General features: G+C 46.4%; 1 protein-coding gene across 2 annotated transcripts in view; it reads left to right on the top strand.

The window, feature by feature from the left end:
- The window catches only part of dync1h1 (dynein, cytoplasmic 1, heavy chain 1), a 48,035-nt gene that overhangs the window by 5,387 nt on the left and 23,626 nt on the right, over positions 1-19,022 (top strand). For both annotated transcript variants that reach the window (XM_046307728.1, XM_046307727.1), the window contains exons 2-36: positions 1,217-1,304; positions 1,789-1,962; positions 2,068-2,323; positions 2,598-2,784; positions 3,029-3,300; positions 3,830-4,057; positions 4,209-5,285; positions 5,420-5,599; positions 5,916-6,065; positions 6,182-6,328; positions 6,516-6,656; positions 6,927-7,103; positions 7,232-7,342; positions 7,546-7,665; positions 8,044-8,283; positions 8,440-8,595; positions 8,853-8,966; positions 9,078-9,188; positions 9,419-9,628; positions 9,824-9,970; positions 10,251-10,417; positions 10,851-11,024; positions 12,211-12,565; positions 12,855-13,049; positions 13,280-13,562; positions 13,852-13,952; positions 14,076-14,235; positions 14,471-14,711; positions 14,859-15,042; positions 15,358-15,570; positions 16,052-16,290; positions 16,491-16,647; positions 17,064-17,291; positions 17,453-17,683; positions 18,148-18,288. In XM_046307728.1, the coding sequence (XP_046163684.1) occupies positions 1,217-1,304; positions 1,789-1,962; positions 2,068-2,323; positions 2,598-2,784; positions 3,029-3,300; positions 3,830-4,057; positions 4,209-5,285; positions 5,420-5,599; positions 5,916-6,065; positions 6,182-6,328; positions 6,516-6,656; positions 6,927-7,103; positions 7,232-7,342; positions 7,546-7,665; positions 8,044-8,283; positions 8,440-8,595; positions 8,853-8,966; positions 9,078-9,188; positions 9,419-9,628; positions 9,824-9,970; positions 10,251-10,417; positions 10,851-11,024; positions 12,211-12,565; positions 12,855-13,049; positions 13,280-13,562; positions 13,852-13,952; positions 14,076-14,235; positions 14,471-14,711; positions 14,859-15,042; positions 15,358-15,570; positions 16,052-16,290; positions 16,491-16,647; positions 17,064-17,291; positions 17,453-17,683; positions 18,148-18,288 (7,355 nt within the window). The remainder of the gene's footprint in view (positions 1-1,216; positions 1,305-1,788; positions 1,963-2,067; positions 2,324-2,597; positions 2,785-3,028; positions 3,301-3,829; positions 4,058-4,208; positions 5,286-5,419; positions 5,600-5,915; positions 6,066-6,181; positions 6,329-6,515; positions 6,657-6,926; positions 7,104-7,231; positions 7,343-7,545; positions 7,666-8,043; positions 8,284-8,439; positions 8,596-8,852; positions 8,967-9,077; positions 9,189-9,418; positions 9,629-9,823; positions 9,971-10,250; positions 10,418-10,850; positions 11,025-12,210; positions 12,566-12,854; positions 13,050-13,279; positions 13,563-13,851; positions 13,953-14,075; positions 14,236-14,470; positions 14,712-14,858; positions 15,043-15,357; positions 15,571-16,051; positions 16,291-16,490; positions 16,648-17,063; positions 17,292-17,452; positions 17,684-18,147; positions 18,289-19,022) is intronic.

The following is a 19,022-nucleotide window of genomic DNA, read 5'->3' as shown; positions in this document are numbered from 1 at the left end:
CTTATTTACAATGACGTCCTATCCCGGCTCACCCCGCACGGGTTGTTTGTGCGCCACCCTATGGGACTACGAATCACGGCCGGATGTGATACAGCCTGCATTCGAACCAGGGTCTGTAGTGACGCCTCTTGCACTGAGATGCAGGTGCCTTAGACCGCTGTGTGTACACTAACAGGCCAAAGTTTTAGACCAATAGTGAAGACATCACAACTATGAAATAACTCATGGAATCGTCAAAAAGTAACCAAAAAAAAGTGTTAAACAAATCAAAGAACTCCCAAACAGGAGACTATGTGCTTTCCTTTCCCACTAAATCAGCCGTGTTAATTCTGTTGTTATTTTATTTTGTGTGAGGGAGGGAGGATTTACTTTAGTTAATAAGTGAAATCCTGTCACTTGCTCTTTAAAAAAAAATATATAATCAAAATGTCAATGTAGCTGCGTGTAAGAATGTCACAGGTGCTCTTACCTAGATGTTCAACATGAAATAACAATAGCCTACACTTGATGGCTACAATATTAGTTTTAAATGGTAGGCTAATAATATAACTGATATCTGGGTATTTTTATGGACAAGAGAAACATGGTCCTACCATTTGTTTTTGTTTTTAAATTTGTTTTCATTCTGCAGCCTTCATTAGATAAACATAACTAGGCCCAACACAGTTTTGAACAGTTATTTCATGCATATTTGTTTTTGTGGCTTTAGAAACAATTTAAAAATACATTTGGCACCATATCACAGTTTTAGTATAACCAATGTGTCCTTTATGCTTTTTATATTGCTTTCTTCCCACCAATTGACCCCTCTGTGCGTGATATAAATTGACCCCCACCTCCACTGTTTGGATGGGATGCTATCATTCTAGCCATCGCCCAACCCGAATGCCCTGCCAACATTTGGCCCCAACACAATACTTTATAGCACTTACCTTTTTATTTTCAAGTCCTCTGTGGCAGTCAGTCTGCACCAAGAACAAACTGTAGTGTGGGCTTAAATAGGCTAATTGCTTAAAGTATTTGTATATCATTAAAACATTAGGCAACTCTTTCATTTGAATCATTTTCTAATTGTAGTTTAATATCATAGACTGGGCTTTCCTCTTCGGGATGTTACATAGTTCTTTAGGTAATGTAGGCTGAATCCCTACACCTTTTTTTTTTTTTAATGCTTCTGTGCTTTCACTGATTGATGTTCTTGCTTTTCTCTCCTCAGAGGATGTTGGGGATGAAGGAGAGGAAGAAAAGGAGTGCATCTCTTACAACATCAACATTGACATCCACTATGGGCTTAAGTCCAACAGGCAAGAACTTTTATGATACAGGAAGTAAATGGCAGTATCAGGGAGAATTACGTAACAACTGAGTGTGAAGCGAGAACCTAATTCCCCTCCCAGTTGTTGGAAAGCTATCATATTGTAGGAGAGTGAAGAGTGCACATGCGCTCTGTGAGTGCGTTGTCTTGCAGGCTGCAATATCTTTGGTTCACCCAGCCGCTCGTGGCAATGTCATGTCTCTGAGTCTGTTTTAAGCCCTGAGTCATCCTTGACCGCAAGATCAAGTGATATCCATTTTGAGATTGTGATGGCATTTGATTTCCATTTTAAGACGGGCCTAGGGATAGTTAGACGGATTATGTTACCAGTTAGATAGGCCTGCCCTACATGTTACCTTTCTGTATCAAACTGTGGTGAAACAGTTCCTAACATTGCATAATACTACATCAACTAGCCTATATCCCTGTTTATTCATATGTGGATAATGACATTTTACAACTTTGTTTTTCAGCCTGGCTTTCATCAAGAGGACTGGAGTGATTGATGCTGACAAGCCCATATCGACCCAGGTGCGCGTGTTGACTCTGAGTGAGGATTCTCCCTACGAGACGCTGCACTCTTTCATCAGCAATGCTGTTGCTCCCTTCTTCAAGTCCTACATCCGTGAATCTGGGAAGGCAGACAGGTAAACCAGGAACTAAGTGGACTATCATGATAGTTTGTTTTCATATTTTGCGCATCTCGTTTATACCCAGTGGGTTAATAATGGCTCCATTTTGTCCTGGTCCAGGGATGGCGACAAGATGGCTCCCTCTGTGGAGAAGAAGATTGCAGAGCTGGAGATGGGCCTGCTTCATCTGCAGCAGAACATCGAAATCCCAGAGATCAGCCTTATCATCCACCCCATCATCCTCAACATCGCCAAGGCGTGCTACGAACGTGGTGAGAAGCCCAAGGTCACTGACTTTGGCGACAAGGTGGAGGACCCCACCTTCCTCAACCAGCTGCAGTCGGGGGTGAACCGTTGGATCCGGGAAATCCAGAAGGTGAGGGTAGAAACAATGACTTGTCTGAGAAATTGGGTGCCAGGTAGTGTTCAGTAGCAGGCCATCCAAGCAAAACATTTTACAAAGAAAAATAAAGTTTATATTGAACACGTTAAGTTAGTACCTCCCCCGCTTCACTCCATTTTGAAATGCTTGCCACCGACTGAACATGACCATGGCTTGCTGGTTGCATTTGGCATCTCTTACTGTGGTTTTTGTGTTTTCCGGCTAGTCTGAATTGGTTGTTTTTTGAATACTCTCCTCTTCCTGTCAGGTGACCAAGCTGGACCGTGACCCGGCCTCTGGGACGGCCCTGCAGGAGATCAGTTTCTGGCTGAACCTGGAGCGCGCCCTGAACCGCATCCAGGAGAAGAGGGAGAGCCCCGAAGTGCTGCTCACTCTGGACATCCTAAAGCACGGCAAGCGCTTCCACGCCACCGTCAGTTTTGACACTGACACCGGTGAGTTTTGTTTGATGGAACAAGCCCCAATACCTCTTTATGAATTGGATATTACAAGGAACCTTTTTCTTTTATTTGTTTGTTTGTTTGAGGACTTGTCACTCAAACCTCCGGTCAATATACATTTTCCACTTTGTGATTGACAACACTACTTTAGAACCATGGAGATCCTATTGTATTCTAATTCTATGTTTAGAACGTGCCATAATTTTATTAGACTTAACGACTTGAATATGTTTCCCAGGTCTGAAGCAGGCAGTGGAGACTGTCAACGACTACAACCCCCTGATGAAGGACTTCCCCCTGAACGACCTGCTGTCAGCCACTGAGCTGGATAAGATCCGCCAGGCGCTGGTGGCCATCTTCACCCACCTGAGGAAGATCCGTAACACCAAGTACCCCATTCAGCGAGCCCTGCGGCTGGTGGAGGCCATCTCCCGAGACCTCAGCTCCCAGCTCCTCAAAGTGCTGGGCACCAGGAAGCTCATGCACGTGGCCTATGAGGAGTTTGAAAAGGTGAGTCTACAGTGGCAGCTGCGACAAATACTCCATAGACGAGTTGGTTGTTTGGCAAGAAAACCGAGACGTGTGCAACTATGAGGTAAAACGGACAGCGTTGGCTTAGATTGTTGACAACATGTAAGCTATATTTTGTCTCCCAATGTTTTTTGAAAACATGAATACATTTGCACATTGACCACTTGTCTTTCAAATACATTGTTAGTAGTTGGTTGGCTAGCTAGCAAGTGAATTCTAGCCATATTAGCATTGACATGACATCAGTCAAAACAAGACATGGTACCAATAACAAGATTAAATGAGCTACTTACGATTCCCCACACGGCAGTTTCTTGTCGTTCTTGCTAGCAATCTGGCCACCCAGATTCACAACACACTGACTTGTGCCTCATGGATTGGTGCATATGGTTTTTGTGTCGTTGTCAACAAACCCATCTATACATTCCTATACTCTTCTATATTGTTGTATTGACATGACTTAGTTGATAGTAGCATTTAGTTGATTCTTATTTCTATCCCATTGTAGGTGATGGTGGCGTGCTTTGAGGTCTTCCAGACCTGGGAGGATGAATATGAGAAGCTCCAAGTCTTGCTGAGAGACATTGTGAAGAGGAAGAGGGAGGAAAACCTGAAGATGGTGTGGCGCCTGAGCCCAGCCCACCGCAAGCTCCAGGCCCGCCTCGACCATATGAGGCGCTTCCGCAGGCAGCACGAGCAGCTGAGGGCCGTCATCGTTCGTGTACTCAGGCCTCAGGTAAGAAAGAGACAGAGATTTGTCAATGGTTAGTGCCCCTGAGGGTTGGTATTATGGGCCCAGATTAAGTTTATATCTGGATAAACTACTTTTGATGGAGATTTCTCTATTGAGCATACATCCCCCCCCTTTCTCTCTATGCCTTGTCAAGGTGTCTGCGGTGCCCCAGCACGCCCCAGGCGAGGCGGTGGAGCCCACTGAGATGAAGGTGGCGGAGGTACTGTTCGACGCTGCTGACGCCAACGCTATTGAGGAAGTGAACCTGGCCTATGAGAACGTTAAGGAGGTTGACGGCTTGGATGTGTCCAAGGAGGGCATGGAGGCCTGGGAGGCGGCAATGAAGCGTTACGACGAGCGCATTGACCGCGTGGAGACCCGCATCACCGCCCGCCTCCGTGACCAGCTGGGAACGGCCAAGAATGCCAACGAGATGTTCCGTATCTTCTCACGTTTCAACGCGCTGTTCGTGCGCCCCCACATCCGCGGCGCCATCCGCGAGTACCAGACGCAGCTCATCCAGCGCGTCAAAGATGACATTGAGTCACTGCACGACAAGTTCAAGGTGCAGTACCCGCAGAGCCAATCATGCAAGATGAGCCACGTGCGTGACCTGCCACCTGTGTCAGGCTCCATCATCTGGGCCAAGCAGATCGACCGGCAGCTGACCGCCTACATGAAGCGTGTGGAAGACGTGCTGGGCAAAGGCTGGGAGAACCACGTGGAGGGCCTCAAGTTGAAGCAGGATGGCGACAGCTTCCGCGCCAAGCTCAACACCCAGGAGATCTTTGACGATTGGGCACGCAAGGTGCAGCAGCGCAACCTGGGCGTGTCGGGCCGCATCTTCACCATTGAGACCAGCCGGGCCCGCGGTCGCACAGGAAACATGCTGAAGCTCAAGGTCAACTTCTTGCCCGAGATCATCACGCTGTCTAAGGAGGTGCGCAACCTCAAGTGGCTGAGCTTCCGTGTGCCGCTTGCCATCGTCAACAAGGCACACCAGGCCAACCAGCTCTATCCATTCGCCATCTCCCTGATCGAGAGTGTGCGCACGTACGAGCGCACCTGCGAGAAGGTGGAGGAGCGCATCTCCATCTCGCTGCTGGTGGCTGGCCTCAAGAAGGAAGTGCAGGCTCTGGTCACGGAGGGCATTGCCCTGGTCTGGGAGTCCTACAAACTAGACCCCTACGTCCAGCGCCTGGCCGAGACAGTCTTCAACTTCCAGGAGAAGGTCAGTACTTTTTGTAACCATGGCAATTTTTATTTTATCTGTGCAGTTGCAAGACTTGCATTCCGCACTTGAAGATCGTATGTTCGGATTCTGCCCTGAATGAATGTATGATATTCATGTATTTTGTTTTCCAGGTGGACGACCTCCTGCTCATCGAGGAGAAGATCGACCTTGAAGTGCGCTCTCTCGAGACCTGCATGTACGAACACAAGACCTTCACAGAGATCCTCAACCGAGTGCAGAAAGCTGTGGATGACCTCAACCTGCACTCCTATTCTAACTTACCCATCTGGGTCAACAAGCTGGACATTGAGGTCTGTGCAAAACCCTTACAACACTCTCCAGTATACTTTCTGTGTTGTCTTGAGGCTCTTACCCTGTGTCCTACTGGTCACATTCCTGAGGAAATTCCTATTTAAAACTGCACTTCCCCCTGAGTACTCCAATTACAAGTTGGCACTCTTTTTCATGGTCCTTCGAGCCGGATAGTTGTCCTGGAACATGACCAGTAGGGGCCACAAATACCAGCACCTATTCTGTTGCTGCTGGTCCCTATTCTGGTAGAAAGAGAAAAAAAATAAGTGGTTTATTGAATCAATATTCATTACATTTTATTTTCCCTTTGTGTAGATTGAAAGGATCCTCGGGGTGCGTCTGCAGGCTGGGCTCAGGGCCTGGACCCAGGTTCTCCGGGGTCAGATGGAGGACAAGGCTGATGTGGACATGGACACAGAGGCCCCTCAAGTCAGCCACAAGCCTGGCGGAGAGCCCAAGATCAAGGTACGGGTCCAAGACTGCAGTAGGAGGATTGATTTGATAAGAATATAACTCAGAAAATGTCTTCCCAAAGGCACAAATTGCAGTTTATGAAACTTTTTTTTTTCTACTTGTGAAAGAATGTTGTACATGAGCTGAGGATCACCAACCAAGTGATCTACCTAAACCCGCCCATTGAAGACTGTCGCTACAAGCTCTACCAGGAGATGTTTGCCTGGAAGATGGTCATCCTCTCTCTGCCCAGGATCCAGAGCCAGAGATACCAGGTCTGGAGGCCATGCAGAGCACTTTTATATATTCAATTCATTGCTATCACCTAGCTAACTGCTTTAGCAAGTTAGTATTGAATTCAGTGATATCATCAAGCTAGCCTCTCTAGCATGCTGGGTACAAGTACATGGGATGTTTTGGTATAGGTTGCTATAGTTGATGTATTGGTGTCCTGGCCACTAGGTGGGCGTCCACTATGAGCTGTCTGAGGAGGAGAAGTTCTACAGGAACGCACTGACAAGAATGCCAGATGGCCCAGCTGCCCTGGAGGAGGCTTACAACTCGGTCAAGGACAACGTCAACGAGGTGGAGCAGTACGTCAAGGTATGCAATCAATCGTGTTGATGTATTGTTGTCCTTAGCATTTCTCTATATGTGTCAGATTTAGCCAGCTAGCTATTTGAAACACCCAGAAATTATACTGGATCTTTTTCTCAATTGTCTTTTTTTGTGTCCTTGGTTCCTCCCCTTGTACCTTGTCCTCCAATGTCTTTTGAGCACAAGAAGCAAATAACGATTATTGAGATTAATCCCAAGATGGAGTTCACTTCAGCTATTGGTTCTGTCACTCACCCATGTGTCTCTGTTTTGTAGGTGTGGCTGCAGTACCAATGCCTGTGGGACATGCAGGCAGAGAACATCTACAACCGCCTGGGGGAGGATCTGACCAAGTGGCAGGCCCTGTTGGTCCAGATCCGCAAAGCCAGGGGGACCTTCGACAACGCTGAAACCAAGAAGGAGTTTGGGCCTGTGGTCATTGACTATGGCAAGGTAAAGAGGCTGACAATTCAGCAATAGAGTAGAGCAATTTCTGATCTGTTCAGTTGTGCGCTGGTGAGATGCATTATTGCCTAGAAATGTGGTGATGCGGATTGGTTATATACTTTGTTCAACTCCAGGTCCAGTCCAAGGTGAACCTGAAGTATGACTCCTGGCACAAAGAGGTTCTCAGCAGGTTCGGCCAGATGCTGGGCAACAACATGCAGGACTTCCACTCCCAGATCTCCAAGGTAAGCCCCCTCCTCTCTGCCATGAGAAACTGGTTTCATTGTAGTCACTGGCAATATGTTCCATTGTCATAACTAGCATGAAACTTAGAATGAAGCAATGTATTGGGCATGCATTCTAAGTGGCATGTTAGTGTGGCTGTTGGAGCAGACTATTTGTACCTATCTGATTTCAACTCCCCTGTCCTTCATCTGTCCCACCACAGTCCCGCCAAGAGCTGGAGCAGCACTCGGTGGACACCGCCAGCACTTCGGACGCTGTGACCTTCATCACCTATGTCCAGACGCTCAAACGCAAGATCAAGCAGTTTGAGAAGAACGTGGATGTAAGTACCGTCGAAATGATTTTTCATACAATCCTCACAAGCTGTGACCTCAAATCGTTGTCATGGGGTGAGAACTCGTACACAAGCACGCGCACAGTTAATGCTGCTGTTCTATTATACACTATTGATTCCACTACCCACTTTCTATGTTTAAATACTTTCCATTACTATTACGCATCTCTCTCTTCTATTACTTCTAATACTTGTAATGTTTTCAATTGAAAGTTGATTAATGTACTGCTTTGTTGATGGCGCAAGCACAAGTTTTTCACTGCCCTTTTTTTCCCCTGCTGTAAACTGAATGTGATGAGTACATTTGATTTGAATTTTTGATATGAAAAGATGGATGGATTTTTAAAGTCCTGACTTTCTTCGCAGCTATTCCGCAACGGTCAGCGGCTTCTCGAGAAGCAGCGTTTCCAGTTCCCGCCATCGTGGCTGTACATCGACAACATCGAGGGCGAGTGGGGTGCCTTCAGCGACATCATGAAGCGCAAGGACACGGCCATCCAGCAGCAAGTGGCCAACTTGCAGATGAAGATCGTCCAGGAAGACAAAGCCGTGGAGGGTCGCACCATCGATCTCCTTGCGGACTGGGAGAAGACTAAACCGGTGGCTGTAAGAGAGAATTATTTAAGATACATTTTTGTTTGAAAGATTGATGTGTAAAGGATGGTTTTGTTTAATTTGATCTTTGCATAAATCTTTCATATGAGTTTTGCACTTGGAATTTTGGTGAGGGTATAAGCTGATCCTAGATCTGGTGTTCCATAGGGGGCCCTGCGTCCAGAGGAGGCCCTCCAGTCTCTCACCATCTACGAGGGAAAGTTTGGCCGGCTGAAGGATGATCGGGATAAGTGTTCCCGAGCCAAAGAGGCCTTGGAGCTGACAGACACTGGCCTGCTGAGCGGTAGCGAAGAGAGAGTTCAGGTATGATTGTCACACCTGTCTTTTTAAACTAGAGGGTGATATATTTTAAGCACTATGCTATCTGCAGCCAGTCCCTACTGCATTTTGGACTGTTCATTAGTCTATGCAAGAGCAACTCTGCATATGACATCGTTGTTCCCCTTGCCTCATTGTGCCTGGAGTCTTGGTATATCTGTCGATACAAACATGTCACTTCCCAGTAAGATGTCCTCATGCTCCTCTGGTGGTAAAGTTTGATCTGTTTCTATGTGCTGTAGGTGGCTCTGGAGGAGCTGCAGGACCTGAAGGGGGTGTGGTCAGAGCTGTCCAAGGTGTGGGAGCAGATTGACCAGGCCAAGGAGCAGCCCTGGGTCTCTGTTCAACCACGCAAGGTAAGATTAATTTGTCTTTGTGTTCAAGGACACTGTGGACTATGTCTTTTGGGCCCATCTATTGGGCCAAGTCTGTTAGTGTAATGTGTATCTGTATTTCCGATTTTGTAGCTGCGTCAGAGTTTAGACGGCCTGCTAAATGAGCTGAAGAACTTCCCAGCTCGACTGAGGCAGTATGCGTCCTACGAGCACGTCCAGAGGCTTCTCAAGAGTTACATGAAGGTAAGACCCTTTCCCTCGGTACTAGTCGAAACTAGACGTTGCAATTGAAAAGTAGTTCCTTGAGACAAAAGATTGAACCATGTCTGGTTGACATTCCTCTTGGATGGGAAAAGCTTGGACAAAAACTTAGTACTTGTTAATGCTGAATAACATCCTGATAACGTCTACAATATACCTGAATCAAGTTTCCTATCCTAACACTAAACGGTCCTTTTTGTCTCGTCACTCAGATCAACATGCTGGTGATCGAGCTGAAGTCGGAGGCCCTGAAGGACCGCCACTGGAAGCAGTTGATGAAGCGTCTGCACGTGAACTGGGTGCTGTCAGAGCTGACTCTGGGTCAGATCTGGGACGTGGACCTGCAGAGGAACGAGATGGTGGTGAGAGACGTGCTGCTGGTGGCCCAGGGAGAGATGGCCCTGGAGGAGTTCCTCAAACAGGTAACCACAACATTCCACTTAAACAAATCTTTGTTCCCTGCAGCACAATTACAAAAAGGAAAAAGGATTTTAAATCTGGGTAGTCAAGTATGTCCATAGAATGCAATATTAGTGCACCTTTTGACCAATTGGTGATCAAGTCATGTCTGACAGTAAGTGGCAATATTGATGTGTTTTTCCATTGGTCCGGGACAGATCCGTGAGGTCTGGAACGCCTATGAGCTGGACCTGATCAACTACCAGAACAAGTGCCGTCTGATCCGCGGCTGGGACGACCTCTTCAACAAGGTCAAGGAGCACATCAACAGCGTGTCAGCCATGAAGCTGTCACCTTACTACAAGGTCGGTGGACGTTTAAATTCAAATGGGTTCTTGCCAGAGATGTACTCTTGATCTTGTCGTCTTTACATCATATAAATGCAGTCTTGGTCTCGTGATGGGATCTGGTTTCTTAAGAGGTTGGGCCTGGATCTCAAGGGATCTGGACTGGTCTCGATCTGGATCTCGAGTTCTTATCTTGACTCTGTCTCTGGTTCTTGTTGGATAGTATTAGAACACACGGTTTACATGGTACGGTCCTAGTCTCCATGAGGCATTAATGGTTCCTTCTGTGTGCCATCAGGTGTTTGAGGAAGATGCTATGAGCTGGGAGGACAAGCTAAACCGGATCATGGCCTTGTTTGACGTTTGGATCGATGTCCAGCGCCGCTGGGTCTACCTGGAAGGAATCTTCACTGGCAGTGCTGACATCAAACACCTGTTGCCTGTGGAGACCCAGAGGTTCTCGAGGTAAGATCCGTAGTTCTTCTCTTCTGATCTTCTCCGATACATTTTGTGAAGGAATCAAGGAAATATTTGAGGTTCCCCCTTGTCACCTAAGATTGGGAGTAGGCCAAAGAACCTTGTCTGTGGTAAGGAGGACTTGGTAAAGATCTTGGTAAGCTTTTAGGGGAAAGGGGATACCTAGTCAGTTCAACTGAAATGTGTCTTCTGCGTTTAACCCAATCCCTCTGAATCAGAGGTGCAGCGGAGCTGCTTTAATTGACATCCACTTCATCGGCAACTGCGCTTTGCTCTGGGGCCGAACAACAGATTTTTACTTTGTCAGCTCAGGGATTCGATCCAGCAACCTTTCGGTTACTGGCCCAACACTCCTACCCGCCAGGCTACCTGCCACACCAAGATAACATTGCTCAACCTTTTATTTCTCTCTCCCATATAGCATCAGCACAGAGTTCCTGGCTCTGATGAAGAAGGTAACCAAGTCTCCTTTGGTGATGGATGTGCTGAACATCCAGGGGGTGCAGAGGTCTCTGGAGAGGCTGGCTGACCTGCTGGGAAAGATCCAGAAGGCTCTGGGAGAGTACCTGGAGAGGGAGAGGTCCTCATTCCCCAGGTAAGATGTTATCCATGTCTCAAATAGTGGCATCTGCCATAGGCCTGTCTCATTTCCGTTTTTGGGAAAATCTGGGAAATCCTATATCCGGTCTAAAGTGTAGGGTCTTTTCTCAATAGAAATGGCTCAAACCAAGAGCAAGTCCTGTTGTAGCGTACCTCTTGGTTTGAATTCTGAAAAAACATGGCCGTATCAAAAGCTTCGCACTTTAAAGTCAACCCTGGGTTGGGCTGGCCTTGGTGGGCTAGCTCGAATTGCGTTTCCACTACCTTGGTTAGATAAATTATGTCATGTTGCTAGCTAGCCAATATAACTGTGCAGCTAGCTTTGCTAATGGTGCTAGCTAGAAAACGAAAACATTTTGCAGGTCTTTCGCAACAACTAGCTTAATAAACTTGCTAGCAATGTTGAAGAAATAATTCAATTAACCCTCACCACGCTTATAACTAAAGTTACCTTATACTCCCAACGCCAGCTAGCCAAATGTTTAGCTTGCTAGCCAAGTGTTTAGCTTGCTAGCTAAATGTTTAGCTTGCTAGCTAAATGTCTGGCTTGCTAGCCAAATGTCTGGCTTCGTCGCCAACATAACAGGCTAGCTAGCTGAATGCGTAACTTTGCTTCTCATGTCACTGGCTACTAGCTAGCAGGCAAACACACCAGACAGTTTTGATAGCTCACTAAAATCCCTGCTATCTCACATTTGCTAGCCAGCATTTTCAACTCTGATTTGCATGCTAACGTTAGCTAGCATTTGAGGGCCGACTGTTCTTATAAATGTTTGTGTAGTGCAAAAATAAATGACGCATCCACCTGTGTTGGTTATTTGTGTCATGTCTGACTACTGCAGTACTGCTTGTCCATATGCTAGCTAACAGCAACAAACCCAGATAAACTAAACGTGAAAGCATCCAGAGGCGATCAGCTTGTCATTAGCTGGCTAACGTTAGCTATATTATTGTTGACTCTTACGGTTTTTAAATAAAATTATATATTTATTTGATTGTATATACATAGCCTTGGCAGGCTAAGCAGCAAGCTAAGCTTTTTAATCTGTAATATATAGCCCCCTATTGAAGAAATGAGTAGTTGCTGTTCATTTAGTATGGTCATTTAGTCCTGTATACACACTGTAAAGTGACTGATGGTCATCACATTCAGGATACACGTGTCTATTTATGTTTACCAGGTTCTACTTCGTTGGTGATGAAGACTTACTGGAGATCATCGGAAACAGCAAGAACGTTGCCAAGCTGCAGAAGCACTTCAAGAAGATGTTCGCTGGCGTCTCCAGCATCCTGCTGAACGAGGAAAACACGGTGGTGCTGGGCATCTCATCCCGTGAGGGCGAGGAGATCTTCTACAAGACCCCCGTGGACCTCCTAGAGCACCCCAAGATCAACGACTGGCTGACCCTGGTGGAGAAGGAGATGCGGGTCACGCTGGCCAAGCTGCTGGCCGAGTCGGTCACAGAGGTGGGCGCGTTCAACAAGGGCAACTCCATCGAACTCGATAAATACATCGATTGGATCGACCGATACCAGGTACGGAACGTCGCAGTGGGCTATTGTTCATCCAGCAGTCAGCCATGATCATGTTGAGTCGGCAATGACACAACAGACATTGGCCACAACCCACAATCAATCAATTTTATTTACATAACCACTTTGTGACAAATATTTTTGTGAAAAGGGCTAACGGATAGTAATCCGGTTAGTAGCCCCAAAAGGATATCCATGAAAATTGTAGTCTGACCTGTAACGCCCACAAAGATCTTGAAACCAATTTAAACATGTTGAAAAACATCTCTCTCTCTCCCTCTACTAACTCCAGGCTCAGCTGGTAGTGCTGTCTGCTCAGATCGACTGGTCTGAGAAAGTGGATGCCGCTCTGACCACCATCTCGGGTGGCGGGGACATGTCGCCCATGTCGAGCGTGCTGACCAATGTGGAGGCCACCCTGAACGTGCTGGCCGACACCGTGCTGATGGAGCAGCCTCCACTCCGCAGGAGGAAGCTGGAACACCTGGTGAGTGGAAGATGACACCTCGGCAGACATTCTGGACAAGTTGGTTTGGAAAAATGGGTGTAGCTTTTGAGAAGAGCATTCTCCAAGTAGGATTTCAAAGATGATTATTGTTAAATGCACAGACTTTGGCATCAAGCTTTTCTCTGTCAGTCCAATTCTAAGCACATAGAAGTATTGTCCCACTATCCAAACGGATGATAAAGTAAACTGTTTGTGCTCCTTTCCTATAGATCACTGAGCTGGTCCACCAGAGGGACGTGACCAGGCAACTGATCAAAAACAAGGTCGACAACCCCAAGTCGTTTGAGTGGCTCAGCCAGATGCGCTTCTACTTTGACCCCAAGCAGACGGACGTGCTGCAGCAGCTGTCCATCCAGATGGCCAACGCCAAGTTCAACTATGGCTTTGAGTACCTAGGAGTCCAGGACAAGCTGGTCCAGACCCCGCTGACCGACCGCTGCTACCTGACCATGACACAGGCCCTGGAGGCCAGGTTCGGTGGAGCTCCCTTTGGTATGCTCCATGAACTGCATGTCACAACTCCAGTCCTCAGGGGCCTGATTGGTGTCACACTTTTGCCCCAGCTAACACGCCTGACTCCAATAACCAACTAATCATGATCTTTAGTTAAATGTGTAATTAGTTTAAATTGGGTGTGTTTGTTAGAGATAGGGGGAAAGTCTGACACCAATCAGGCCCCCGAGGACTGGAATTGCACTATACATAGCCAATAGAGTAGACAGTTTAAATTCTGAAAGCCAAACTGAGTTGTAACTTTATAGCATATCCTCTTTATTTCCAGGGCCCGCTGGAACTGGAAAGACCGAGTCTGTGAAGGCTCTGGGTCACCAGCTGGGACGCTTCGTCCTGGTCTTCAACTGTGACGAGACTTTCGACTTCCAGGTACGCTAATACTGACTGATACTTTACACTAAAAGAGGCTAATCTTGGATTAATGTTATTTTCAGAATCAGAGAAGCCTTTTTTTATTTTTTTTATAAAGAAGATCTGTTTATCTGTCTCCAGGCAATGGGTCGTATCTTCGTGGGCTTGTGCCAGGTGGGCGCCTGGGGCTGCTTTGACGAGTTCAATCGTCTGGAGGAGAGGATGCTGTCGGCCGTCTCACAGCAGGTCCAGTTCATCCAGGTGGCCCTGAGGGAGCACAGCAACCCCAACCGAGACCGCAGTACGTATCTCCACAGACTTATTAAAAGCTTCTTAGAATCATTTGAAAGTGCTTTTTAGTCCATGAAAATGTGTCGTCCAAGAGGCCTTATTGTATAAAAATAAATTAAAAAAACATCAAATGTTGAATGACTGCTGACAATATTGCATCGTTCATTTCAAACCACGCATGTTTTCATATGGCGGTGCACTTAAGAATGTAAGTTAATCAATGTCGCCATTTCCCCCTTCTCCAGGTGCTCCTGTCACCTGCGAGCTGCTCAACAAGCAGGTGAAGGTGAGCCCCGACATGGCCATCTTCATCACAATGAACCCCGGCTACGCCGGCCGCTCAAACCTGCCCGACAATCTGAAGAAGCTGTTCCGCTCCTTGGCCATGACCAAGCCTGACCGCCAACTCATCGCCCAGGTCATGCTCTACTCACAGGGCTTCCGCACTGCGGAGATCCTGGCCAAGAAGATCGTGCCCTTCTTCAAGTATGTACTACATTTTCAACAACATTTGAGAGATCAAATAATGTGAAATTCTTCATGCATGCCAGCACTACTACCCCTGAAAGCTCTATTGGTTTTGTGTTTCTTCTCATTGACTGAAAATCTATTTTTCTCTCTGTGCACCTGCAGGCTGTGCGACGAACAGCTGTCCTCCCAGAGTCACTACGACTTTGGCCTGCGAGCTCTCAAGAGCGTGCTGGTCAGCGCCGGCAACGTGAAGCGGGAGCGCATCCAGAGGATCAAGAAGGATAAGCGTGAGCGCGGCGAGAACGTGGATGAGAACGAGATCGCGGAGAACCTCCCCGAACAGGAGGTAAAGGAACTGAAGTATCTTTGGGTTTTCTCTCTTCAGTTTTCTGCATTATTAGAAACATACTAAAACTACAGTCGCAATACACTTCCAGTTTTATGACCACAGCTAATCCCATGAGCCATATTTCTTTACACTGGGTTAGGAGACCATGCCACCCAAAGTATAAAGATTAAAAGGACTGCCAATATTGCATGTACGGCATGAAGGGGTTGTCGCCTAACCTAGAAGATAAGTCCCCTTTCCTCTGTGTCCCTGTGGAAGTGATAGGACCTCTAGAAGGGATGTCACCTAACCTCTGTCTCTGTCCGTGTTCAGATCCTGATCCAGAGTGTGTGTGAGACCATGGTACCCAAGCTGGTGGCTGAGGACATCCCCCTGCTGTTCAGCCTGCTGTCGGACGTCTTCCCCGGCGTCCAGTACATGCGCGGCGAGATGACGGCTCTGCGCGAAGAGCTCCGCAAGGTCTGCGCCGAGATGTTCCTCACCTATGGAGACGGAGACGACGTGGGCAGCATGTGGGTTGAGAAGGTACGTAATGTCGTCCCCAATTATTCACTCTGTGGTTTCACCCAGAAATGTACACCTACTCATTCGAGGTGTGCAAGGCTGTCATTAAGTCAAAGGGTGGCTATTTTGAAGAATCTCAAATATATTTTGATCTGTTTAACACATTTTTTGGTTACTACATGATTCCATATGTGTTCATGGTTTTGATGTATTCACTATTATTCTACAATGTAGAAAATAGTAAAAATAGAGAAAAACCCTTAAATGAGTAGGTGTTCTAAAACTTTTGACCTGTAGTGTAGATTGGCAAAACAAAACTCTTTCTTTATCCTGATGTCAATTGTTACAATTATGACAGTATTGTTACGACTTTGAATGTAATTCCCTTAGAACCTTTGGTGCCGACATTGATTAAAATGTCTGAATTTTAAACTAAGTTTGTCTGCACTCCCATGATGTCAGCTAAGTGTCAAGTCTGTAATGTTAAATCATATCATTCCAGGTGCTCCAACTGTACCAGATCACCCAGATCAACCACGGCCTGATGATGGTGGGACCCTCTGGCAGTGGCAAGACCATGGCCTGGAGGGTGCTGCTCAAAGCCCTGGAGCGCCTGGAGGGGATGGAGGGTGTGGCCCACATCATCGACCCCAAGGCCATCAGCAAGGATCACCTGTACGGAACCCTAGACCCCAACACCCGTGAGTGGACCGATGGGCTCTTCACGCATGTGCTCAGGAAGTAAGTATTAGCAGACTTCAATGTATTGTTTTTAAGCACCACATGGTCTCGCGACACGACTGGTGTCCCCAGGGCTCCGTACTAAGCCCTCTTGGTGTCTCTTGTCATTGTCAGGTTGATGACACTCAAAGTTTTTCTCTTTTTGTATTACAAATCCAGTCAATTAATTAATCGATTGTTTTGGGGATTTTTCATCCCAGGATCATTGACAACGTGAGAGGAGAGTTGCAGAAACGGCAATGGATCATCTTTGATGGTGACGTGGACCCCGAGTGGGTAGAGAATCTCAACTCTGTGCTGGACGACAACAAGTTGCTCACCTTGCCCAACGGAGAGCGTCTCAGCCTGCCGCCAAACGTATGTCGTGTCCCCCGAGCCAGATCCCTTTTTAATAAAAAAAAAATCCAGAACCATGACACAAGCTTTACATCTGTAATACCATTGGTCACCCTGTGAAGTCCACTTTTGAAACACACTTGCACATACTGATTCAGTTTTAGTCCAAGTAGAGGATTAATTTGAGTGTGAAACTGGCCATTGAATAAAACTTGTCATTATCTTTTAGTTTAAAAAAAATCTAGAATGAGTTGTGTGCGACTCTTTTATTTATTTATATAGTTTACAGTTTATTCACTGTTAGTCAGCACCTCCACACTAAACAATTTTCTCTGGGTGTGCTCCAGCTTTTTATTGGTCCAAAGGGGACTACCATTAAAACGATTTACATTTGGATCTGTGACATCAGCATTCTTCTAATAATGTGGTGTCTGTAGGTGCGCATCATGTTTGAGGTGCAGGATCTGAAGTATGCCACCCTGGCCACTGTGTCACGTTGTGGCATGGTCTGGTTCAGCGAAGATGTGCTCAGCACTGACATGATCTTCAACCACTTCCTGGCACGTCTGCGCAGCATCCCATTGGACGAGGGCGAAGATGAGGCTTTCCGCATGCACAAGGGCACCGAGGACGAGGGCGAGGAGACCGCCTCCCCCATGCTGCAGGTTGGTACTGTTGCTACCCGGATCCTGTTCAGTAGGGCGCAACAAAACACTTGTTTCACTCTTAAAAAACATTTTCTCCCTATTGAACACAGCCCTGGCTCATCTAGTGTTACGTTAAGTCTTATAACACCCCCCATTGTCCTCTCTCTCCCCCTCTCCAGATCCAGAGGGACACAGCGGCCATCCTGCAGCCCTACTTCACCTCCACTGGGCTGGTGATCAAGACCCTGGAGCACGCCTCCAAGATGGAGCACATCATGGATTTCACGCGGCTGCGTTGTATGGGTTCCCTGTTCTCCATGCTACACCAGGCCTGCCGCAACGTGGCGCTCTACAACAACAACCACTCAGACTTCCCCATGCCCAATGACCAGCTGGAGCGCTACATGCAGGTCAGTCAGCGGTGCCACAGCGCCTCCTGCTTGCAGGGAGGCTAAAGGGAGTCCCTCAGGGCTTGGTGTCAATTCCATTTGAATTAATTTTAAGTTTAGGAGATTAATTGAAATTGTAGTTCAAGAATCGAGTAGTTGGGGGGGGGGGAGATGCAAATATTTTTTCAATTTACTTGGTGGATTGATTGAGTTGAAACTATCCTGTCAGACTGGAGACTTACCCCAGAGAATGAAATTTGATGAATCCAAAGAACATTGCACTAAGCAGTTCCTCTCCTGTCACACTAAGCGTCATTATTGTTATTATTATTGAGTGCTTTTCAAGAATCCAAACAATAATACTACATGGGTTTGTAACAATGCTGCACTAATTGTAAACCTGATTTTTGTACAAAAAAATATATTAGAAAAAATGAATGGGTTTTATAAATGTTAAACCATATTTCTGCCGTTTGGGTCCACAGAGGTACTTGATCTACGCCGTGCTGTGGTCCTTCTCAGGCGACGGCCGGCTGAAGATACGTGGCGAGCTGGGTGAATATATCCGCCGCATCACCACTGTGCCCCTGCCTTCGGCGCCCAACGTGCCCATCATCGACTACGAGGTAGGAATGGACGTGCTCTTGAATCTCAGATCATCAAGCTGAATAACAGTGGCTCACCCATTTAACTCTCATTAAAATTCTAAAGTTTATTACATTATTTTGTCCCATCCTGTGGTAGAACTGGAGCCAGGGAATAACATTAACTTTAACTATTAAATGAATAAACTTTTTGGTCTGGCAGGTATATAAAAAAAATCTACGAGACATTTTATACCAGACAAATGTAAAAAAAAAAAAAAAATGCCACTAAAATTATACCAACAAAACACAAAGCTTTGTAATGTTTCTAAAACATATGTATTACTAGTTAGAAGTAGTGTGATGTGTTTAATTTCATTTTATTTTTTTTACCTTTGAGTATTTTAACCAATATATCACAGATGAGACAAATGTTCACCTGCCCTTTAAGGGCAGGGGGTTACCGTGGTAACGTAACAAGTCATGTTTGTACCCGTGAGATTCTGTTGAAACTCCAAAAATAGAAAAACATCCTAGCTTGTGAACAAACTATGTAAACAGCTGGGAAACACAAGAACAAAGTCTCACTTCAGTAGTTTTTTCATTCTAAAAATGAATCTTTCACTCAGCTCTTCACATGTGCACAGCCCCAAGCGAGGCAGTGGGAGGAGTCATAGTTCTTTGTTGCGATTTCATTTACCAGCTATGAAACAAAACGACAAATACTTTTAAGACTGCTACTGCAGCATTGATATTACTATAAATGTGATCATACT

This window comes from Oncorhynchus gorbuscha, linkage group LG17 (assembly GCF_021184085.1).
Source record: "Oncorhynchus gorbuscha isolate QuinsamMale2020 ecotype Even-year linkage group LG17, OgorEven_v1.0, whole genome shotgun sequence".
Classification (NCBI taxonomy): domain Eukaryota; kingdom Metazoa; phylum Chordata; class Actinopteri; order Salmoniformes; family Salmonidae; genus Oncorhynchus; species Oncorhynchus gorbuscha.
The sequence above is the reverse complement of the archived record's forward strand: the minus strand, read 5'-3'. Positions and strand labels throughout refer to the sequence as shown.